The 25,687-nt window shown below is 46.5% G+C and overlaps 1 protein-coding gene across 1 annotated transcript in view; it reads right to left on the bottom strand.

Moving 5' to 3' along the window:
• Nucleotides 1–329: 329 nt before the first annotated feature.
• Nucleotides 330–25,687, bottom strand: part of LOC137323069 (nectin-3-like) — a 140,286-nt gene continuing 114,928 nt past the window's right edge. The window contains exon 9 of the mRNA XM_067986470.1: nt 330–1,733. Within this exon, the coding sequence (XP_067842571.1) occupies nt 1,728–1,733 (6 nt within the window). The 3' untranslated portion in view covers nt 330–1,727. The remainder of the gene's footprint in view (nt 1,734–25,687) is intronic.

Raw genomic sequence — 25,687 nt, 5'->3', positions numbered from 1 at the left:
ACAAATTTGCTTGAGTTCTTCGAGGATATAACGTATAGGGTGGATAAAGGGGAACCAGTGGACGTAGTGTATTTAGACTTCCAGAAGGCATTCGACAAGGTGCCACATAAAAGATTATTACTTAAGATAAAAAATCACGGGATTGGGGGTAATATTCTGGCATGGGTGGAGGATTGGTTATCGAACAGGAAGCAGAGAGTTGGGATAAATGGTTCATTTTCGGACTGGCAACCAGTAACCAGTGGTGTTCCACAGGGGTCGGTGCTGGGTCCCCAACTCTTTACAATCTATATTAACGATTTGGAGGAGGGGACCGAGTGCAACATATCAAAATTTGCAGATGATACAAAGATGGGAGGGAAAGTAGAGAGTGAGGAGGACATAAAAAACCTGCAAGGGGATATAGACAGGCTGGGTGAGTGGGCGGAGATTTGGCAGATGCAATATAATATTGGAAAATGTGAGGTTATGCACTTTGGCAGGAAAAATCAGAGAGCAAGTTATTTTCTTAATGGCGAGAGACTGGAAAGTACTGCAGTACAAAGGGATCTGGGGGTCCTAGTGCAAGAAAATCAAAAAGTTGGTATGCAGGTGCAGCAGGTGATCAAGAAATCCAACGGAATGTTGGCTTTTATTGCTAGGGGGATAGAATATAAAAACAAGGAGGTATTGCTGCAGTTGTATAAGGTATTGGTGAGACCGCACCTGGAATACTGCATACAGTTTTGGTCTCCATACTTAAGAAAAGACATACTTGCTCTCGAGGCAGTACAAAGAAGGTTCACTCGGTTAATCCCGGGGATGAGGGGGCGGACATATGAGGAGAGGTTGAGTAGATTGGGACTCTACTCATTGGAGTTCAGAAGAATGAGAGGCGATCTTATTGAAACATATAAGATTGTGAAGGGTCTTGATCGGGTGGATGCAGTAAGGATGTTCCCAAAGATGGGTGAAACTAGAACTAGGGGGCATAATCTTAGAATAAGGGGCTGCTCTTTCAAAACTGAGATGAGGAGAAACTTCTTCACTCAGAGGGTGGTAGGTCTGTGGAATTTGCTGCCCCAGGAAGCTGTGGAAGCTACATCATTAGATAAATTTAAAACAGAAATAGACAGTTTCCTAGAAGTAAAGGGAATTAGGGGTTACGGGGAGCGGGCAGAAAATTGGACATGAAGCTGAGTTCGGATCGGTCAATGCCCTGTGGGTGGCGGAGAGGGCCCAGGGGCTATGTGGCCGGGTCCTGCTCCGACTTCTTGTGTTCTTTAGATTTGTGGTTGGGATCAGATCAGCCATGGTCTTATTGAATGGCGGAGCAGGCTCGAGGGGCCGATTGGCCTACTCCTGCTCCAATTTCTTATGTTCTTATGTTCTTATGTTCTGTGACCACTCTGGGAGTGTTGTCAGGAAAACCTAGTGGGTGTGCGTTTAAAGCCTAATACTCAGGGAGCGTTATCAGGAAAACCTAGTGGGTGTGCGTTTAAATCCCAATTTGAGTGTAAAACTGGATAACCTGCTGTAAACTACATGCCTATATCTAACGAGACGTATAAGCGGTATGTAGATGATCTAATAACGTTAATAAAGCGAATTGAGAATTAAGAGAGAATTGACTCTTCCTCTGTGTACTAAGCCAAAACCGTTAACCGGGGACTTCCGGTCAACATCATCAGTGTCTTGCTCCACTCCTAGCCGCAGGTGTGCCATCTCCTCCTCCTCCAGTGCCATAGTTAGACCTGTCAGATGGAAAAATAGCAAAGCATGGATGTAAGAATAGGTGTACCAGGTCGAATAGCTATTGTAAGGTTTCAATAATATAAAATATATACACACATATTAAAGACTACTTCTGTAATACAAGGTCGGGCCTGGAGTATAGCAGACATTACCTCATTAACTGTTCATGAGAAGAGATAAGAACTATAGTAGGTACTAGTAAGTCAGTCAAGAAAATGACTAAAATGACAAGTTCCTTTTGTATAGAGCATCAGAAGAGATAAGATGCCGAAAGCAATAGAAACAGTAATGAGCACTCACGAAAATCCAGAGTGCAATAAACAACCTAAGACATTATTGGGCATGTGCAACAAGCAGCTAACCTTACCACTAAATGAGCTTACGTACCAACAGCATAAACACAGAATATATTGATGTTCTGGATCCATATTTGACCTCTGTAGTTAGCCCTATAAAAGGTACAACACACTTGGGAGACTTTGACTAAATCTTGCTGAGACTAGCATGAGCAGTTAGGACAATGAGCTTGCGATTTTCCTGAGGAATCCTCTGCATGGGAGCTTGAGCATAGAGGTTGGGAAAGACAGAGAGTGAACCTCTAACAGAGTGAAGTGCGAATACAGTGAGGACATTCAATTGGAAATTTGGTGAGTATGGGAATTAGGTGCAGAGGGGGAAGGAGGTGCTAAACGAGGTAACCCAAAGAACTATGGACTAAGACTGAGCAGAGCATAAAGGGAGCCGCACAAGGAATCAAAACAAGGCAAGGAGGAGCGCCGAGGGTGAGTCCGTAAGTATTTAGTTCATTGGTTAGTGTTTTTTAGTGGTTGGTTAGTGTTGTTTAGTGGTTAATGTTTTAGTGTCAGATAAACAGTAAAGTGCCTCAAAGCTAAACAAACAGTTTAAATAACTGTTAGCTAACATGGCAGGACAGCGGGGGCCCGTCACATGCACATCTTGTGCCATGTGGGTACTCCAGAACACTTCGTATGTCCTGGAAAACCACATGTGCAGGAAGTGCCTGGCTAGAAGTCTAGAGTCTAGAACTAGGGGGCAAAATCGCAGGATAAAGGGTCGACCATTCAAGACTGAGATGAGGAGGAATTTCTTCACGCAGAGGGTTGTGAATCTTTGGAATTCTCTACCCCAGAGGGCTGTGGATGCTGAGTCATTGAATATATTCAAGGCTGAGATGGATAGATTTATGGACTCCAGGGGAATCAAGGGATATGGGGATCGAGTGGGAAAGTGGAGTTGAGGTCGAAGATCAGCCATGATCTGATTGAACGGCGGAGCAGGCTCGACGGGCCGTATGGCCTAGTCCTGCTCCTATTTCTTATGTTCTTATGTGCTGCCAACTGTACGAGCTCAGATTTTCTGAGCTTGAGGGGCAGCTGGCGTCACTACAATGCATATGGAAAGCTGAGAGTTTTGTGGATAGCATGTTTCAGGAGGTGGTAATCCTGCAGCTACAGAAAGTTCAGGCGGAGAGGGAGTGGGTGACCATCTGTTCAAGGTGGATGGGTTGCATCTCTGTAAGGAATCTTACAACACCAGGTTATAGTCCAACAATTTTATTTGAAAATCACAAGCTTTCGGAGGCTTTCTCCTTCGTCAGGTGAGTGTGGGATTCCATGAAAGGTACCGCATATATAGTCAGATAACAATGTCTGGTGATTACAGATAATCTTTCCAACTACCAGGTGTCAAGGCAATCAAAGGAGCCGAATAGTGTTCAGACAGAGAGACATTACATACAGGACTACTGAATATACAAACGGTCAGAACCCAAAGACAGAGAGAGAGAGAGAAACATCCGAAAGGAAGAGAAAGAGAGAGAATGACCAGTTGTATTAAAAACAGATAACTCTTTTTTCGCTGGTGAGGTTACGTGCAGCGTGACATGAACCCAAGATCCCGGTTGAGGCCGTCCTAATGGGTGCGGAGCTTGGCTATCAATTTCTGCTCGACGATTTTGCGTTGTCGTGTGTCTCGAAGGCCGCCTTGGAGAACTCTTACCCGAAGATCGGTGGCTGAATGTCCTTGACTGCTGAAGTGTTCCCCGACTGGCAGGGAACTCTCCTGTTTGGCAACTGTAGCGCAGTGTCCGTTCATCCATTGTCGCAGTGTTTGCATGGTCTCACCAATGTACCATGCTCCGGGGCATCCTTTCCTGCAACGTATGAGGTAGACAACGTTGGCCGAGTCACAGGAGTATGAACCATGTACCTGGTGGGTGGTGTCCTCTCGTGTGATGGTGGTATCTGTGTCGATGATCTGGCATGTCTTGCAGAGGTTGCCGTGGCAGGGTTGTGTGGTGTCGTGGACGCAATTCTCCTGAAAGCTGGGTAATTTGCTGCGAACGATGGTCTGTTTGAGGTTGGGTGGTTGTTTGAAGGCGAGTAGTGGAGGCGTGGGGATGGCCTTAGCGAGGTATTCGTCGTCATCGATGACATGTTGAAGGCTGCGGAGAACATGGCGTAGTTTCTCCGCTCCGGGGAAGTACTGGATGACGAAGGGTTCTCTGTTGGTTGCGTCCCGTGTTTGTCTTCTGAGGAGGTCTTTGCAATTTTTTGCTGTGGCCCGTCGGAACTGTCGATCGACGAGTTGAGCGTCATATCCCGTTCTTACGAGGGCGTCTTTCAGCGTCTGTAGGTGTCCATCGCGTTCCTCCTCGTCTGAGCAGATCCTGTGTATTCGCAGGGCCTGTCCATAGGGGATGGCCCCTTTGACATGGTTGGGGTGGAAGCTGGAAAAGTGGAGCATCGTGAGGTTGTCCGTGGGCTTGCGGTAGAGTGAGGTGCTGAGGTGCCCGTCTTTGATGGAGATTCATGTGTCCAAGAAAGAAACCGATTCTGAGGAGTAGTCCATGGTGAGTTTGATGGTGGGATGGAACTTGTTGATGTTATCGTGTAGTCTCTTCAGTGATTCTTCGCCGTGGGTCCATAGGAAGAAAATGTCGTCGATGTATCTGGTGTATAGCATTGGTTGGAGGTCCTGTGCAGTGAAGAAGTCGTGTTCGAACTTGTGCATGAAAATGTTGGCGTATTGGGGTGCGAATTTGGACCCCATGGCTGTTCCGTGTGTTTGGGTAAAGAACTGGTTATCGAAGGTGAAGACATTGTGATCCAGGATGAAGCGGATGAGTTGTAGGATGGCGTCTGGAGATTGGCTGTTGTTGGTGTTGAGTACTGAGGCTGTTGCAGCGATGCCGTCATCGTGGGGGATACTGGTGTAGAGTGCCGAGATGTCCATTGTGGTGAGAAGTGTTCCTGGTTCAACTGGTCCGTGGGTGCTGAGTTTTTGTAGGTGGTCTTAGTGTTGCGACAGAAGCTGGGGGTTCCCTGTACGATGGGTTTCAGGATGCCCTCGACGTATCCAGAGAGGTTCTCACACAGGGTTCCGTTGCCTGATACGATAGGACGTCCGGGTGTGTTGGCTTTGTGTATCTTTGGGAGGCAGTAGAAGTCTCCCACGCGGGGAGTACGTGCGATGAGAGCGCGTAGGATGCTTTGAAGGTCTGGATCAACAACAGCCAATCTCCAGACGCCATCCTACAACTCATCCGCTTCATCCTGGATCACAATGTCTTCACCTTCGATAACCAGTTCTTTACCCAAACACACGGATCAGCCATGGGGACCAAATTCGCACCCCAATACGCCAACATTTTCATGCACAAGTTCGAGCAGGACTTCTTCACTGCACAGGACCTCCAACCAATGCTATACACCAGATACATCGACGACATTTTCTTCCTATGGACCCACGGCGAAGAATCACTGAAGAGACTACACGATAACATCAACAAGTTCCATCCCACCATCAAGCTCACCATGGACTACTCCTCAGAATCGGTTTCTTTCTTGGACACACGAATCTCCATCAAAGACGGGCACCTCAGCACCTCACTCTACCGCAAGCCCACGAACAACCTCACGATACTCCACTTTTCCAGCTTCCACCCTAACCACGTCAAAGAGGCCATCCGCTATGGACAGGCCCTACGAATACACAGGATCTGCTCAGACGAGGAGGAACGCGATGGACACCTACAGACGCTGAAAGACGCCCTCGTAAGAACGGGATATGACGCTCAACTCGTCGATCGACAGTTCCGACGGGCCACAGCGAATAATCGCATAGACCTCCTCAGAAGACAAACACGGGACACAACCAACAGAGTATCCTTCGTCGTCCAGTACTTCCCCGGAGCGGAGAAACTACGCCATGTTCTCCGCAGCCTTCAACATGTCATCGATGACGACGAACACCTCGCTAAGGCCATCCCCATGCCTCCACTACTTGCCTTCAAACAGCCACCCAACCTCAAACAGACCATCGTTCGCAGCAAATTACCTAGCTTTCAGGAGAACAGCGTCCATGACACCACACAACCCTGCCACGGCAACCTCTGCAAGACATGCCAGATCATCGACACAGATACCACCATCACACGAGAGGACACCACACACCAGGTACATGGTTCATACTCCTGTGACTCGGCCAACGTTGTCTACCTCATACGTTGCAGAAAGGATGCCCCGGAGCATGGTACATTGGCGAGACCATGCAGACACTGCAACAACGGATGAACGGACACCGCGCAACAATCGCCAGACAGGAGCGTTCCCTCCCAGTCGGGGAACACTTCAGCAGTCAAGGACATTCAGCCACTGATCTTCAGGTAAGCGTTCTCCAAGGCGGCCTTCGAGACACACAACAACGCAAAATCGTCGAGCAGAAATTGATAGCCAAGTTCCGCACCCATGAGGACGGCCTCAACCGGGATCTTGGGTTCATGTCACGCTACACGTAACCCCAACAGCGAATAAAGAGTTATCTGTTTTTAATACAACTGGTCATTCTCTCTCTTTCTCTTCCCTTCGGATGTTTCTCTCTCTCTCTCTCTTTGGGTTCTGACCGTTTGTATATTCAGTAGTCCTGTGTGTAATGTCTCTCTGTCTGAACACTATTCGACTCCTTTGATTGCCTTGACACCAGGTAGTTGGAAAGATTATCTGTAATCACCAAGCATTGTTCTCTGACTATATATGCGGTACCTTTCATGGAATCCCACACTCACCTGACGAAGGAGAAAGCCTCCGAAAGCTTGTGATTTTCAAATAAAACTGTTGGACTATAACCTGGTGTTGTAAGATTCCTTACATTTGTCCACCCCAGTCCATCACCGCATCAGGGTTGCACCTCAACAGAGCTGGGACCAATGTCCTCGCGGGGAGGTTAACCGTGCTGTGGGGGATGGTTTAAACTAATTTGGCAGGGGGATAGGCTCAGGATGAAACAATAGAGAAGAGAAACAAAGTGGTGGAATTACTAAATCAATATTTTGTGACAGCGAGCATAGCTGTGTTCCACAGCCCTCTTAAGCAGCGTGACTAATTTTGGGCCCTTGGGTGGAAGTACTATAAAAAGCTCAGAACAGATGGTGTCATGGTGTCTTGTGCGCCTTGCTTCCTGCTTTCAGTGGGACGGCCATTCTTTGACCTGCAAACGGATTGGAGAGGGGTTGGGGGGGGGGGGGGTCCTAAAGATATTGCCATCAGACACTCACAGGACTCTTTTCAGGAAAACTGAAGATGTCAGCAAGAGACAAAGAAAGCCTGGAAAAAATCAACTCCAAACTGCAGAGATGGAGCTGCAAAGCTTGAGTAGTCCTCCCAGGCTGAGAATGAAGTGGGAGCCATGAATTATGCTGCTAGCAGGTGACCTTAGGCCCACCTGGGCCTAGATTTCTCGAATTACTGGACACCATGAGAAAACTAGGTACATCCAGAGATTTCTCACTTGCAGCTGTTTTGAATGGGGTTGGGGCTATGTTAATGAACTTTGGAGTGTTTTGGTTAAGGTCTCAGCAAAGCTGCACAGAAGTCCCAGGAAATTACGGAGTAACATGAAATCTGGCTTAACTCATTGAGACCATATTTTCATCGGGCTTCTTTGCTGGAAAATGGCTTTACAATATAGATACGCCGTTGTTATGATGCAAGTTTTCAGGAAATTCCCAGCGACTATGTCCAGCTTTGAGTATCCTACTTTAGAAAGTGAGTCAAGGCCATGGAGAGGATGCAGAAAAGTTTCACTAAATTTATACCAGGGATGAGTGGCTTTAGGAAGAAAAAAGACTAGAGAAACTGGCACCATTTTCACAACATAGATGGTTAAAAGAAGTTTTGACAGGAAGAGGTGTTCACGAGGTAAATAGGGAAAAATTGAGGAGTCTGTTCATTAAAAATAAAATAAACAGTCAGTACAGCACAAATTAAAACTTGCTCTGACCACTAGATGTGCTACTTTGCAGTTGAGAATCATTGACCCATAAAAATTATAGAGGCTTTACACCGTAACTTTCACAACTAGTTAAATGTTTACTCAAGATTATCTGTAACGTTACGTGATTGGAGCCTGTTAGCACATATTGAACGCAAATTGTGAAAACGTTACTTGCTGTAAGTATCTGTGTGTCCAGTCCTTTACTCTTGTTCAATCAATAATCCCAAATTGATTAAGATGCAATTGTATTTTGTCTGTGAATGCTGCAATTACTTTCTAATAATAGGACTGACTGTAGCCAAGACTTACCTCATGTATAATATGATATAAACTAACATGGAACGATAAAAAGATTATTAGATATGGATCAATTCATTACAGGATTTGCTAAATTTGTTAAATTTTAAATAGAGACCTTTTTTGATTGAATATATAGACTGTATTCTCACAAACAAAACAAAAATATAAACTTTAGCTTCTAAATAGACTTTTTTACATCAGATTTGCAGGTTCAATTCAATATTAATTAGATGGTTGATTTTCTTGCTGAATTGCTTTCACCAACCCTCATTTTCACCCCAGAATACAATATGCCAATTGTTGGCTGTTCTTTGTGCAGATGCTCCATCATGTGGTTCAGATCTGAATTCACATCACATGCATATTTGGGAGTTTGATCTCTGCCAAGTGCAGCTTACAGTGCTGTTAGGCACCCACAGTAGCTCTTTGGAACTATGGTTATAATTGTCTTTATACAGTGAATTATCAATCTCTGAACTGCCAAAGTCAGTATAATAGAATAAAAAGTGCTACATGGTCATTTTTATGAGTTAGTTTTTTATCATGTACACGGAGGTGAAATGCATTGTTCTTTTCAGAATTACTCTTCTACAATAGCAAGGATAACGATCTGTTTTAACCAAACTAAGCAATACGATTCTGCACAAGCTCCTACCTGAAACACTATTTAGCAGACTTTTTATGAAGGATCACAGTCTCAAGGCTTTGTAAATTAAGGGTATTGAATGCAAAAACAAAGAAGTTATGCTAAACCTTTACCTATCACTAGTTAGGTCTCAGCTGGAGTATTGTGTACAATTCTGAGCCCCACACTTTAGGAAGGATGTCAAGGCCTGGGAGAGGGTACAGACGAGGTTTACCAGGATGATATCAGGGATGAGGTTGATAGTGAGGAAGAAAGCTGTAGACTGCAGGAGGATATCAATGGACTGGTCAGGTGGGCAGAAAAATGACAAAAGGAATTCAATCCAGAGAAGTGTGACGGAATGCATTTGGGGAAGGCAAACAAGGCAAGGGAGTACACAATAAATGGGAGGATACTGAAAAGTGTAGAGGAACAGAGGGACATGTCCACAGATCCCTGAAGGTAGAAAGACAGATAGATAAGTGTTAAGAAGGTATACGTTCCTTTATTAGCCAAGGCATGGAATATAAGAGCAGGGAGGTTATGCTAGAACTGTGTAAAACACTAGTTAGGCCACAGCTAGAGTACTGCGTATAATTCTGGTCACCACATTACAGGAAAGATGAGATTACACCAGAGAGGGTACAGAGGAGATTTACAAGGATGCTGCCAGGACTGGAGAGTTATGAGGAAAGATTCGATAGGCTGGCGTTGTTTTCTTTGGAACAGAGGAGGTTGAGGGGAGATTTAATTGAGGTGCATAAAATTATGAGAGGCCTAGTGGATAGGAAGGACCTATTTCCTTTCGCAGAGGTGTCAAAAACTAAGGGGCATAGATTTAAAGTAATTGGTAGAAGGATTAAGGGGAGTTGAGGAGAAATATTTTCATCCAAAGGATGGTGGGGGTCTGGAACTCACTGCCTGAAAGGATGGTAGAGGCAGAAACCCTCATCACACTTAAAAAGTACTTGGATATGCACCTGAAGTGCAGCAACGTACAAGGCTACGAACCAAGAGCTGGAAAGTGGGATTCGGCTGGATGGCTCTTTTTTGACCAGCACAGACATGATGGGCTGAATGACCTCCTTCTTTGCTGTAAATTTCTATGATTCTATGAGGAACTTCAGTTGTGTTGAGAGATTGGAGAAACTGAGATTATTCTCCTTACAGCAGAGATGGTTAAGGGGAGACCGAATAGAGGTATTCAAAATAATGAGGGGTTTTGGTAGAGCAAATAGGGAGAAACTGTTCCACTGGCAAGTGGGTCAGTAACTAGAGGTCAGAGATTTAAAATAATTGCAAAAGAACTAGAGGGGAAATAAGGAGGAATTTTTTTTCACAGAAGGTTGTTAAGATCTGGAACGCACTTCCTGAAAGGGTGGTGGAAGCAGATTCCACAGGAAACTTCAAAAGGCAATTGGATTTGTACTTGAAGAGGACTCATTTGCAGGATTAAGGGGAAAAAGCTCTTTCAAAGAGCCGGCACAGGCAGGACAGGCCGAATCGCCTCCTTCTGTGCAGTAAGATTCTATGATTCTATGATTCGAAGAGGTGCCCTGAAGATCTGCAGGACGGGATCCAGGCAATTACTGGAGTAGTGAGGTCAGTGGGGAGGCATCCAGCGGGTGGGTGCACTTTATTTAAGTGTGACATAAATAACCCCTCCCCCAACTTTATTGAAGGCTGACAAATGTCTACAATTCAATTTAAAGTTCTATAAAGGCTCAAACGATATTTGCCCCACATGTAGCCACTTACCTTTAAGTGCATGTATCCCATCCATTTGAATCACTGAGTAATTTTCCTTATCAATGAAGCCTTCCAGAGAGAGGAATGCAAGACCATGTGCAGTACTGGTGGCCACCCCCTTCCCCCTTGAAATACTTGGTGCAGCAGACGTGGGAATGAGGCAACAGCAGGGTTCAGTGCTGTGACCAGAACCTGCAGGTTCTGGGAGGATTGTAGAAAAAAACGTCAAAGCTGAAGAGATCTGCTAAGGTGAACGAATGTTATGTCTGACAAGTATCTGCCACAAGTAGACATACAGGAAAGTCATTTATGCCAATATTTTAATCCTCTCATTTGGTAAGGCACGAATGAGCGAACACTCTTATACCTTCCACAATCAATCACTTGGAGTAACGATTAGATTGGATATTGGACATCACACACATCCACCTGTACAAATGCGGAAGCAGGTTCCCAAAACTAACTAACCACAGGCACATATCACACAATGAACAACTGGACCTGTGCTATGTATTAATGTGTCATTGATTAGAGTAAAGCAGTAACACTACAAAATACAACAAGGAATAGATGATATTTGGGGAACTGTGCAGGGAAGTGTAGGTGGAGTTGGACCTTACCTTCTCCCACTTCATCTATTGCTTCCATACAGAATCTCCAAGGCCTTCTCCTCATAAGCACTGAAAGGTTGAAACTTCAGTTAACACCCTTCTTGTCTAGAGATGTTGGCGTCAGTTATGTGTGGCATTCTCCTCAAAGCACATAGTAAAGGGACATATGTTGTAAGGAATGTGAGAGAGGGAAGGCAGATTTTCCTTTTATTGTGCTTAAAAGATTATCTGGGCATCAGGAAAATCAGGTGGAAAGAACTGAATGTGTGTAACAGAGCCCCTTCGATTTTCCATTCAAATTAATGGATAGAAAATCAGGGGGGCTCCATCGCAGGCCTGTGATCCTCCCCAGACGATTTTACCATGTGCACTGCACTCAGACAGTCCTTTACATCCAAATGCAATAAGATGAAGATCTGCCCTGATATGGGTGAACCAAGTGCCTAGGCCAGGAAACACCTTATGTGAATTGGTGAACATGCACCAGGCAGGTGTCATCCGTGGCTCAGTGGTTGCACTGTTGCTTCTAAGTCAGAAGGCTGTGGGTTCAGAATCCCACTCCAGAGACTTGAGCACAAAATCTAGGCTGACACTCGAGTTCATTGCTGTGGGTGTACTGCATTGTTGGAGGTACTGTCTTTCAGATGAGACGTTAAACGGAGGCCCTGTCTGCCCTCTCAGTTGGACGTAAAAGATCCCATGGCACTATTTTGAACAAGAGCAGTGGAGTTCTCCCCAGTGTACTGACCAATATTTATCCCTCAACCAACATCACTAAAACAGATCATCTGATCATTATCACATTGCTGTTTGTGGGACCTTGCTGTGTGCAAATTGGCTGCCGCGTTTCCTACATTACAACAGTGATTACACTTCAAAAAAGTACTTCATTGGCTGTAAAGCACTTTGGGACATCCTGAGGTCATGAAAGGCAGTTTCTGAATGCACGTAGCATTTGTAACGAAATGGACGAGTTAACGGCACAAATAACTACGTATGGGTATGATCTTGTGGCCATTACAGAAACATGGCTGCAGGGTGACAATGACTGGGAATTAAATATGCCAGGGTATTTAACAATCAGGAAGGACAGGCAGGAAGGAACGGGAGGTGGGGTGGCTATGTTAATAAAGGAAGGAATCACTGTAATACAGAGAAATGATATTGGGACAAAGGATCAGGATAATGAAACAGTTTGGGTAGAGATAAGGAATAATAAGGGGGAAAAAACACGAGTGGGCGTAGTATATAGGCCTCCTAATAGTTGCAATTCTGCTGGAAGAAGTATTAATCAGGAAATAGTCGGGGCATGTAATAAGGGAACAGCTATAATTATGGGGGATTTTAACTATCATATTGACTGGACAAATCAAATTGGGCAGGGCAGCCTTGAGGAAGAGTTTATTGAGTGTATTAGGGATGGATTTCTTGAGCAGTATGTAACTGATCCTACAAGGGGGCAAGCAACCTTGGACCTGGTCCTGTGTAATGAGCCAGGATTAATTAATAATGTCCAAGTTAAGGATCCCCTTGGAATGAGTGACCATAACATGGTTACATTCCATATCCAATTAGAGGGTGAGAAGGTTGGTTCTCAAACAAGCGTACTGAGCTTGAATAAAGGAGACTATGATGGTATGAGAGCGGAATTGATTAAAGTGGACTGGGAAAATGGATTAAAGGGTAAGATGGTACATGAGCAGTGGTGTTCATTTAAGGAGTTATTTTACAACTTTCAAAAAATATATATTCCACTGAGGAAAAAAGGGTGTAAAAGAAATGACAGCCATCCGTGGCGAAGTAAAGAAATTAAGGATAGTATTCGACTAAAAACAAGAACATATAAGGTAGCCAAACTTAGTGGGAGGATAGAAGATTGGGAAGTCTTCAAAAGACAGCAAAAAGTAACGAAAGGATTGATTAAGAAAGGGAAGATAGATTATGAAAATAAATTAGCAAAAAATATAAGAACAGATAGCAAGAGTTTCTATCGTTACATAAAAAGAAAAAGGGTGGCTAAGGCAAACGTAGGTCCCTTAGAGGATGAGACCGGGAAATTAATGGTGGGAAACATGGAGATGGCAAAAATGCTGAACAAATATTTTGTTTCAGTATTTACAGTAGAGGACACCAAGAATATCCCAACACTGGACAAATAGGGGGCTCCAGGGGGGGAGGAGCTTAATACGATAAAAATCACTAAGGAATTGGTACTCAGTAAATTAATGGGACTCAAGGCGGATAAATCCCCTGAACCTGATGGCTTACATCCCAGGGTCTTGAGGGAAGTGGCAGTAGGGATTGTGGATGCTTTGGTAATAATTTTCCAAAATTCTCTGGATTCGGCAAAGGTCCCGGCAGATTGGAAAACTGCTAATGTAACACCCTTATTTAAAAAGGGTAGTAGGCAGAAGGCTGGAAATTATAGACCAGTTAGCCTAACATCTGTGGTGGGTAAAATTTTGGAGTCTATTATTAAGGAGACAGCAGCGGAACATTTGGATAAGCATAATTTAATAGGACAAAGTCAGCATGGCTTTACGAAGGGGAAGTCATGTCTGACAAATTTGCTTGAGTTCTTTGAGGACATAACGTACAGGGTGGATAAAGGGGAACCAGTGGACGTAGTGTATTTAGACTTCCAGAAGGCATTTGACAAGGTGCCACATAAAAGATTATTGCTCAAGATAAAGAATCACTGGATTGGGGGTAATATTCTGGCATGGGTGGAGGATTGGTTATCTAACAGGAAGCAGAGAGTTGGGATAAATGGTTCATTCTCGGACTGGCAACCAGTAGCCAGTGGTGTTCCGCAGGGGTCGGTGCTGGGTCCCCAACTCTTTACAATCTATATTAACGATTTGGAGGAGGGGACCGAGTGTAACATGTCAAAGTTTGCAGATGATACAAAGATGGGAGGGAAAGTAGAGAGTGAGGAGGACATAAAAAACCTACAAGGGGATATAGACAGGCTGGGTGAGTGGGCGGAGATTTGGCAGATGCAATACAATATTGGAAAATGTGAGGTTATGCACTTTGGCAGGAAAAATCAGAGAGCAAGTTATTATCTTAATGGCGAGAAACTGGAAAGTACTGCAGTTTAAAGGGATCTGGGGGTCCCAGTGCAAGAAAATCAAAAAGTTAGTATGCAGGTGCAGCAGGTGATCAAGAAGGCCAACGGAATGTTGGCTTTTATTGCTAGGGGGTTAGAATATAAAAACATTGCTGCAGTTATATAAGGTATTGGTGAGACCGCACCTGGAATACTGCATACAGTTTTGGTGTCCATACTTAAGAAAAGACATACTTGCTCTCGAGGCAGTACAAAGAAGGTTCACTCGGTTAATCCCGGGGATGAGGGGGCGGACGTATGAGGAGAGGTTGAGTAGATTGGGACTCTACTCATTGGAGTTCAGAAGAATGAGAGGCGATCTTATTGAAACATATAAGATTGTGAAGGGGCTTGATCAGGTGGATGCGGTAAGGATGTTCCCAAGGATGGGTGAATCTAGAACTAGGGGGCATAATCTTAGAATAAGGAGCTGCTCTTTCAAAACTGAGATGAGGAGAAACTTCTTCACTCAGAGGGTAGTATGTCTGTGGAATTTGCTGCCCCAGGAAGCTGTGGAAGCTGCATCATTAAATAAATTTAAAACAGAAATAGACAGTTTCCGAGAAGTAAAGGGAATTAGGGGTTACGGGGAGCGGGCAGGAAATTGGACATGAATTTAGATTTGAGGTTAGGATCAGATCAGCCATGATCTTATTGAATGGCGGAGCAGGCTCGAGGGGCCGATTGGCCTACTCCCGCTCCTATTTCTTTTGTTCTTATTATAAATGCCACTTTTTTTTTTCTTTTTAGGTGTCTGTTGAGGTCACTGTGCTTGGTAACTATTGTTTGCCTCTTTTAATGAGTCACCAGCAATGCAGAGTGCCTTGGATAAAAATGGATATGTCTGTGCATTAGGAAAGTGCATGAACAATTGATCAAATGCTATGCATTTTCTATGTTATGCAACAACAAGCCTGAAGTCAGTGCAGACTGCACGGTGTGCGGATATTACACAGTGTGCTGAGAGTTCGGTCAGTGTGGGAGTTTGGTGAAGTGGGGGAAGGAGGTGCTGCTTTGCCTTGCTTTTCCTGCAGAGCGGTAGTGGACCTGAGAGTAGAAGACTGAGATTGTGGAATAAAAGCAGCAGCAGACCTGCAACAAGAGACCACTACTGTGCGACATCACAGGGACTTAACTCCTGGACCTAAGATAAATAAGAAGCAAAAAGTAATCCAAGTGGGACGTCACCAAGGAAGAGGTAAGTGATTGGCTGGTGAGTATTTTCCTGCTGAATTTGTCTAAGGTTAGAGTTTGTGGATTCTCTGGTCTCTGTTGTGTAGTGGGGGACTGCTGTTCAGCAAGGGCCCTTGAGTATACCTTTTTAATTGCAGTGAAATTGGTGGGATTCATTTAATTTGAATTAATTAGTTAAAGGGTAAGTCATGTCAGGACAGCCCAGCCCCGTGTTATGCTCTTCCTGCTCTATGTGGGAAATCAGGGACCCTTCCGGTGTCCCTGACGACCATGTGTGCGGGAAATGTATCCAGCTGCAGCTACTGACAAACCGCATTGCGGCACTGGAGCTGCGGATGGATTCATTAAGGAGCATTCGCGATGCTGAGATGGTCACACCGCAGGTAAAGGTTGTACAGGCAGGAAGTAATTGGGTGACCACCAGGCAGAGTAAGAAGAGCAGGCAGGCAGTGCAGGGGTCCCCTGTGGCCGTCCCCCTCTCAAACAAATATACCGCTTTGGATATTGTTGAGGGGGATGACTTATCAGGGGAAGGCAGCAGCAGCCAACTTCCTGGCACCAGGGGTAGCTCTGCTGCACAGGCTGGGAGGAAAAAGAGTGGAAGAGCTATAGTGGTAGGGGATTCTATCGTAAGGGGAACAGACAGGCGTTTCTGTGGCCGTAAACGTGACTCCAGGATGGTTTGTTGCCTCCCTGGTGCCAGGGTCATGGATGTCACTGAGCGGCTACAGGGCATTCTCAAGGGGGAGGGTGAGCAGGCAGAGGTCGTGGTCCACATTGGGACCAACGACATAGGTAGGAAGGGAGATGAGGTCCTGCATCAAGAATTTAGGGAGCTAGGTAGCAGATTAAAGAGCAGGACCTCAAAGGTTGTAATCTCTGGATTACTCCCAGTGCCACGGGCTAGTGAGTATAGAAATAGGAGGATAGAACAGATGAATGCGTGGCTAAAGAGTTGGTGCAGGAGGGAGGGTTTCAGTTTCCTGGATCACTGGGCCTGCTTCTGGGGAAGGTGGGACTTGTACAAGTCGGACGGGTTGCACCTGAACCAGAGCGGGACAAATATCCTTGCGGGGAGGTTTGCTAGCACTGTTGGGGGGTGTTTAAACTAACTTGGCAGGGGGATGGGATACAGAGTGGAGCTACAATAGGGGGTGATGTGCAGCCAAATATTGAGAAAAAAACAAGTCAGCTTGGAAGATAGGGCAAATATGTGAGGGCAAGGCTGGATGGCATCTCTTTTAATGCAAGGAGTCTTGCGAATAAGGTGGATGAACTGAAGGTGTTGATAAACACATGGGAGTATGATATTGTTGTTGTCACAGAGACATGGTTGAGGGAGGGGCAAGACTGGCAGCTCAATATTCCGGGGTACAGAATCTTCAGGCGAGACAGAGGGGGAGGTATAAGAGGAGGGGGGGTCGCAATATTAATTAAAGAATCAATTACTGCCATAAGGAGGGATGATATATGAGCAGGTTCCTCGAATGAGGCCATATGGGTGGAGCTTAAAAACAAAAAGGGGGCAAGCACTTTGATGGGAGTGTACTCTCGGCCCCCAAACAGTCAGGGGGAGATAGAGGAACAGATATGGAGGCAAATCTCAGAAAATTGTGCAAATAATAGGGTAATAATAGTGGGGGATTTCAACTTCCCCAATATTAACTGGGATACTCAGAGTGTAAAAGGCTTAGAGGGTACAAAATTCTTGACGTGCATCCAGGAGAGCTTTTTGAGCCAGCATGTAGAAAGTCCTACAAGAGAGGGGGCGGTACTGGACCTAATTCTAGGGAATGTGGTCAGCCAAGTGGAAGAAGTGCTCGTAGGTGAGCACTTTGGTGACAGTGACCATAATTCGGTGAGATTTAAGGTGGTCATGGAAAAGGACAGGGAGGGGCCGGAAATAAAGGTTCTAAATTGGGGGAAGGCCGATTTTAATAGGATAAGGCAGGATCTGGCCAAAATGGACTGGGATCAGCTGCTTGTAGGAAAATCCGCATCGGAGCAATGGGAGTCTTTCAGAAGGGAGATTGAGACCATACAATGGCAACATGTTCCCGTAAAGGTCAAGGGTGGTTCCAAGAACTCCAGGGAACCTTGGATGTCAGGGGATATACGAGAATGGATTCGGAAAAAAAGGAGGGCTTTTGGCAGATACAAAAGGCTAAAGACGGAGGAAGCCCTAGAGGAGTACAAAAAGTGCAGGGGGATACTTAAAAAAGAAATTAGGAGATCAAGGAGGGGCCATGAAATAACACTGGCGAGCAAAATAAAGGAAAATCCTAAGATGTTTTATAAGTATATTAAGGGTAAGAGGATGACTAGGGAAAAAATAGGGCCCATTAGGGACAAAAATGGCAATCAGTGTGTGGAGCCGGAAGATGTAGGAGGGGTTCTAAATGAATTTTTTGCATCTGTTTTCACTATGGAGAAGGACGGTGTAGACATAGAAATACGGCAGGGGGACTGTGATATACTCGAACATATTAACATCGAGCGGGAGGAGGTATTGGCGGTTTTAGCAGGCCAAAAAATGGATAAATCCCCAGGCCCGGACGAAATGTATCCCAGGCTACTGTGTGAGGCAAAGGAGGAGATTGCGGGGGCTCTGACACATATATTCAGAACCTCTCTGGCCACAGGGGATGTGCCAGAGGACTGGAGAACCGCTAATGTAGTACCATTATTCAAGAAGGGGAGTAGGGAAAAACCGGGGAACGACAGGCCAGTGAGCCTAACATCAGTGGTAGGAAAATTATTGGAAGAAATTCTGAAGGACAAAATTAGTCTCCACTTGGAGAAGCAAGGATTAATCAGGGATAGTCAACATGGCTTTGTCAAGGGAAGATCATGTCTGACTAATTTGATTGAATTTTTTGAGGGGGTGACTAGGCGTGTGGATGAGGGTAACGCAGTGGGTGTGGTATACATGGATTTCAGTAAGGCCTTCGATAAAGTCCCCCACAGGAGACTGGTCAAGAAGGTACGAGCCCATGGAATCCAGGGTGCCTTGGCACTTTGGATACAAAACTGGCTTAGTGGCAGAAGGTTGTTTTTGTGACTGGAAGCCTGTGGCCAGTGGGGTACCACAGGGATCGGTGCTGGGTCCCTTGCTGTTTGTGGTCTACATTAATGACTTGGATATCAATGTAAAAGGTATGATCAGTAAGTTCGCTGATGATACAAAAATTGGTAGGGTGGTAAATAGCGAGGAGGATAGCCTCAGTCTGCAGGACGATATAGATGGGTTGGTCAGATGGGCGGAACAGTGGCAAATGGAATTTAACCCGGAAAAGTGCGAGGTGATGCACTTTGGAGGGACTAACAAGGCAAGGGAATACACAATGAATGGGAGGACCCTAGGCAAGACAGAGGGTCAGAGGGATCTTGGTGTGCAAGTTCACAGATCCCCGAAGGCGGCGGAACAGGTAGATAAGGTGGTAAAGAAGGCATATGGGATACTTGCCTTTATTAGCCGAGGCATAGAATATAAGCGCAAGGAGGTTATGATGGAGCTGTATAAAACACTGGTTAGGCCACAGCTGGAATACTGTGTGCAGTTCTGGTCGCCACACTACAGGAAGGATGTGATCGCTTTGGAGAGGGTGCAGAGGAGATTCACCAGGATGTTACCAGGGCTGGAGCGCTTCAGCTATGAAGAGAGACTGGGAAGATTGGGTTTGTTTTCCTGGGAGCAGAGGAGGCTGAGGGGGGACATGATTGAGGTGTACAAAATTATGAGGGGCACAGATAGGATGGATACGAAGGAGCTTTTTCCCTTCGTTGAGGGTTCTATAACAAGGGGACATAGATTCAAGGTAAAAGGCGGGAGGTTTAGAGGGGATTTGAGAAAGAACTTTTTCACCCAGAGGGTGGTTGGAGTCTGGAACTCACTGCCTGAAAGGGTTGTGGAGGCAGGAACCCTCACAACATTCAAGAAGCATTTGGATGAGCACTTGAAATGCCATAGCATACAAGGCTACGGACCAAATGCTGGAATATGGGATTAGAGTAGACAGGGCTGATGGCCGGCGCGGACACGATGGGCCGAAGGGCCTCTATCCGTGCTGTATAACTCTATGACTCTCTGACTCTATGACTCTAAGTGCTCGTGAGACACATTGTAGGGGAACATTTCGGAAGGATGCAAAATATAAGCATCACTTACCTGGGCAACCTTCCTTCTCTTGTATTCTGTGGGCAGCTAACACTATAAACACTCTTTCAGCAATTTCTATTCATTCAGCTCTCGTGTTGGCCCTCTCTGAAAGGTAGTCCTCTACTCCAAAAATGATCAACCTTCTTCACAGCAGCATCTCCAAAGCTGCTTTATTAAATAAAGCTGTTACTTCTCTTTTTGCAAGCATTTGTGCACATGAGCAGGTTTAAAAATCAGCAGCAGCCCTTTAAGAATTGCTGCTTAGCATATCCTGCCCCTGACCTTTGTGCATTTTCAGTATGTCATAAACTACAAGGGCCTTGCTAAAATGTAAATGAGATTACCTTGCATTGTAATGCAGTTTCATTTCTATAGAGCACGGGCACATGCAGCATCTGAGGATGCAGCCCGGACAATAAACTGGGATTACGTTGTCAACCCCATGATGAACAGACATTGTGACCAGGGCATCACGAAGTTTGGTTGTTGCATTGGTCCAAAGAATTACATCGAATTTTACAGCACAGGAGTAGGCCATTCGGTCCATCAGGTCTATGCTGGTGTTTATGCTCCACGAGCTTCCTCCCACCTTACTTCATCTTATCCTATCAATGTACCTTTCTCCCTTTTGTACTTACCTAGCTTCCCTTTAAATGCACCTATGCATTTCACGTGGTAGTGAGTTCCACATCCTCAAAATTCTGAGCAAAGAAGTTTCTTCTGAATTCCTTATTGGATTTATTAATAACTATCTTATATTTATTTATAGCCCCTATTTTTAGAACAAAAAAAGAGGAAAAATCAATTATCATTTTCTTTTGTTGTCCTTAATTTGTAAATTTGACCTCTTGAGCTTAAATTCTGTACGTGGCAGAGTTTGCTTAGTCTAAATCTAAATCTGACTTGTCTTTCGCTAATTGCCATAAATCCTCAACAAAGATGATAAACCTGCTCTGAATGATATGTTCCTCTTCTGTCTTTTTTTCCTAGCAATGGTTGCCACAAGCACTGGAATGTATTGTCAGGATACGTCCACTCCTTTATACAGGGTCTCCTTATTGAGTGAAGAGAGCAGATAATATATTAGGAACACTGGGTTCGTCATGGTAATCATATGCACTATTAACTGATTGATGGTGATTTAGGGGCAGTAATTGCACTGTCAATCTGAGATTGCCTTTGGGGGTTTGTTGTCCGTCTGCTTGTGCACATCAGTCGATTCAAACTTGCCACAATCCATGCAGCTGCCTAATCAGTCAGCTGGACACCACAGAGTGCAGCACATTTGAATCCGTTAATTTGACGGTTGAGTTATTTATGTTTTAGTCTGTTCCAAGGTCAACAGACTGGAGATATTAGGCCCGATTTTAGGAGGGAGGGCGGGTTGGCAGCGGGGGGTCAACTGGGCGCATGGGTAACGCGCCCAGTGAATTCGGGGTGCTCCGCATGCGATCGCAGCCTAATTGGACCTGCGCAGCAGGCGCACTGCGCACCCGCATCACAGGCTGTCAGCAGGAGGAGCCCTATTTAAAGGGGCAGTCCTCCAATGCTCCTCCTGCAGCAAAGAACCAATTTTGGAGCATGGAGCAGGCCAGAGGCAAGGCTGCTCCAAGGTTCTCTGACTCCTCACTCCAGATGCTGCTCGATGGGGTGAGGAGGAGAAGGGAAATTCTGTTCCCATCCGATGGGAGGAGGAGGCCTCCCTCTGCCACCAAGAAGGCCTGGCTGGAGGTGGCCGAGGAGGTCAGCAGCAGCAGCAACGTGTGCTGAACCTGGGTCCAGTGCAGGAAGCGTTTTAATGACCTAACCAGGTCAGCCAAAGTGAGTATACTTACGCGTTCTCCCACACTCTGCCTTCCACATCACCTCCACCACCACACAACTCCTTCTGCACTGCCACCATGACGCTCTTGCATCACTCCTCACATCCACTCAACCATCATCCTCTCATGGCCTGCACTTACTCACCGCCCCAGTTCCCATTTGAACACTACCACGCAACCCAATCCTCATACAATCTCATGGCTGTGTCTCACAAGCACCCTCCCATGCATCTCCCTCACGGTCACCCCCACCCAATGCATGCAGCGGGTCACCATGCAACCATCACTCAATCACGCCTCTCTGTGTTTTGCCTTGATAGGAGAAGAGATGCCAGAATGCCCGGGAGAGGGCAAGGACTGGAGGGGGCCCGCTACACCAGGTGGTCTTAACAGACGCGGGAGCAGCAGGCACTGGAAGTAAGCCAGACGCTGGAGTGCCTGTTCGCGGCGGACGCTGAGACTGGGATTGCACAAGCGGCTGGTGACAGAAATCTAATGCTCAGCACTCATGATAGCGAATGATCTTAGCATCACTTGACATTTGCAGCACCTCAACATCTGTCCACATGCTTAATATTGCTTTCTGTTCTCTTGCAGGGCCATCTGCGAGTGCCGTGATGCGGAGGGAGATTCCTCAGAGGACCTGCTGGCATCGTCACATCTGAGCCAGCCATCCACCAGCGCAGATACACACACCTCGGTGGGTCCCCGTCCTCATTTAAGTGGGTTTGCACATGGTGAGTCACCACGCACATGTGAGCACGAGCAGACCCTGGTGGAAGGGGCAGCCGTGGAGAGTCCGCGTCGGTGGGAGCACTCTTCTCCAGGCTCTGCTCAGCTGGACCCAGATGCCGAACCCTGGGGGCCAGCCATGAAAAGGAGAGTCATCGAAGGCCAGCAGCACATTGCCGAGGTACTGGAACAGTTGCCACATTCGCGCAGAGGATGGAAGAGTCCAACTCCTGCATGAGTGGAATACTCACATAGGGACATGAAGGCATCTCTGAGATAGTGTCGCGGCTAGGTGCGGGAATGTCTGCGATGGAGGGAAGGCTAGCCTCCATTGAGCTTCAAGCACGGCTCAACAGTGAGTCCATTCAGGCCCTGACAACAGTCGTTCGGATTCAGGGTGAGCAACATTCTGCCACCTTAAACAGGCTGACAGATACCTTACAACTGGCCTTCCAAGGCTTCACACAAGTCCTCCAAACTGTCATCCAGCAGGGTGGAAGGAGTGATGTGGGCCTGGGCCAGGAGAGGGATGATGGTGAAAGGGGACATGGAAGTGGGGAAGCCACTCAAAGCGCTCCCAACGTCTCAACCGTTGCCCCCCTCTCAACCAGTCCCCACAATGCTACCCCCTCTCCAGGTGGCCGAGTCTGCCCCAGCACAGGTGCAGTTGGAACAGTCTTTGGCGGGGCCCTCACGGGCACCGAAACCCAGAGGGCATCCGTGCAAAGCATCTCATCGGTCAGGGCATGGACAAGAGCAACCTGCCACTACCTCTGCCGTAGCCACAGGGGTAACACCACATAGGGGTTCCCGTAAACATAAGGCGAAGGTTTTGTGAGCACAAAGGGGATGCATAAGGGTGTAAGACAAAATGTCATGTTTTTGATTTACTTTCGTTTGTTTTGCAAAAAAACATAAAAATTTGTTTTCACCACTACTGCCACGTCTTTGCAAATCTTGTCTGGTTTGTGCAATAATTTCCTTTCCTGAGGATCACCATGAAGACCCACACCTGATGCCACCCATTGTGTCACTGCAGAGTGGGTGCAGGTGTATTTGCAGGGCTCTTTTGTGCAGATGGCTGAAAGACATCGGCGATGTCCCCGGTGGCACCCTGGAAGGATCCGGAGGAGAAGTTGTTGAGGGCAGTGGTGACTTTGACAGCGACAGGTAAGAAGATGGTGCTCGGGCCAGCCGGGAGCAGCTCAGCATGAAGGAGGCTGCAGATGTCCACGACTACATGTGGACATGGAAGTGGGGAAGCCACTCAAAGCGCTCCCAACGTCTCAACCGTTGCCCCCCTCTCAACCAGTCCCCGCAATGCTACCCCCTCTCCAGGTGGCCAAGTCTGCCCCAGCACAGGTGCAGTTGGAACAGTCTTTGGCGGGGCCCTCACGAGACATCTGCAGCCTCCTTGATGCCGAGCTGCTCCCGGCTGGCCCGAGCACCATCTTCTTACCTGTCGCTGTCAAAGTCACACTGCCCTCAACAACTTCTCCTCCGGATCCTAAGCCTCCGTATGCACTGCTCCTCAGAGAGGTCCAGGAAGATGAGCCTCGGTCTGTAGATCCTGTGGAGAGGGTAGGGCCTTCTGCGACGCATCTCTCTCTGTGGTTGCCCTCCCTCCTGCTGTGCAGGTGGATGTGTCACACAGCACTGTGTTGTGGAGCTCCACGTGTCAGAGGTGGACGGCATGGCCGGCGAGGCTGGTGATGCTGTTCGTCCTCCGAGGAGGTCATGAGTGCAGCTACAGCGACCCCCATCCAGAAGATGTACGTTCGAGGGGATCCGCAAGGTAGGTAAATGTGTCTGCACACCGGGGTTGAGGTTGCAAGTTGGTGATTTTTTTGTGTTAGGAGGAGGGTGGTGCAGGCCAAACTTTGTCCAAAGTGACAGAGTGGCCTCCTGCAATGAGTGAGGGTCTCTCCCCACAACCTGTCATTGGACCTTTGCAGCTGCCACAGGCTGGTGGCTGCAACACGGCCATTTCAACTGGGAGTGTTTCCCCTAGTACGGGAAACACGCTCAGTTTGGATGAAAATCCCACCCCTCCTAAAATATCCTCCAAATCAGGTCTGCTAACGACCTGAAGTATCAAAATAATTGGTTTAATTGAGATCCCGCCGACTTTAATTGCCGTTGGGAGTCCCGCATGCGGGGGCTGCACGCACATCTAAGCGTGTCATTGAGGAACCCGGAAGTGGGTGGGTTGGAGCCGGGCTCCGGACCCGCCCCAGGAATCCCCAATTTTCGGAGCCCCCCCCCCCCCGCCACGAGCGTACCCACTCCGCCTTCCTAAAATCAACCCCATTCTGTTCCTTTCAGTGAACTTTGATGTCGAACAGCTGCGGTGGAATTCAGACTTAGTGCACTGCTGAACTGTAACAAATAACAAAAGCTCAAGCTTTGCAACACTAGTTTAGAAATGACCTTGAGTTCATAGTTGCCAAGGAGACTTGGCAACTTCAGACCAAACATCACTTTGTATTCAAGTAACTCTAACTCTTAGGATGTACATTCAAGGGGGCCGATTTGTTACATATAATTTAAAACTCAAATGTACAGGCAATTCATAGTATCATAGTAGGTACAGCACAGGAGGAGGCTATTCGGCCCATCGTGCTTGTGCCGGCTCTTTGCCAGAGCTATCCAATTAGTCCCATTCCCCTGCTCTTTCCCCATAGCCCTGCAGATTTTTCCCCTTCGAGTATTTATCCAATTCCCTTTTGAAAGTTACTATTGAATCTGTTTCCACCACTCTTTCAGGCAGTGCATTCTAGATCATTACAACTCACTGCATAAAAAATGTTTCCTCATGTAGCCTCTGGCTCTTTTGCCAATCATCTTAAATCTGTGTCCTCTGGTTACTGACTCTTCTGCCACTGGAAACAGTTTCTCCTTATTTACACTGTCAAAACTGTTCATGATATTGAACACCTCTATCAAATCTCCCCTTAACCTTCTCTGTTCTAAGGAGAACCACCCCAGAATCTGCAGTCTCATACCTGAAGTCCCTCATTCCTGGTACCATTCTAGTAAATCTCATCTGCACCCTCTCTAAGGCCTTGACATCCATCCTAAAGTGTGGTGCCCAGAACTGAACACAATACTCCAGTTGAGGCCTAACCAGTGTTTTATAAAGGTTTAGCATAGCTTCCTTGCTTTTGTACTCTGTGGACTCGATTTTCAAAGTAAAAAATGGGTGGGTTGGGGGGCAGGGAGACATTGAAAATTGCCAACATTTTAGACGTGCTCATTTCTGGTTTTCACCGGGGCGGGACGAGGGGCGGGTGGCCAACCCATTCCTAGGAGGCGGGTCAGGCCTTAAAACCTATCAAGGAAGCTTCAGGCCTC

The sequence above is a fragment of the Heptranchias perlo genome, chromosome 6, assembly GCF_035084215.1.
Source record: "Heptranchias perlo isolate sHepPer1 chromosome 6, sHepPer1.hap1, whole genome shotgun sequence".
Lineage (NCBI taxonomy): Eukaryota > Metazoa > Chordata > Chondrichthyes > Hexanchiformes > Hexanchidae > Heptranchias > Heptranchias perlo.
The sequence above is the reverse complement of the archived record's forward strand: the minus strand, read 5'-3'. Positions and strand labels throughout refer to the sequence as shown.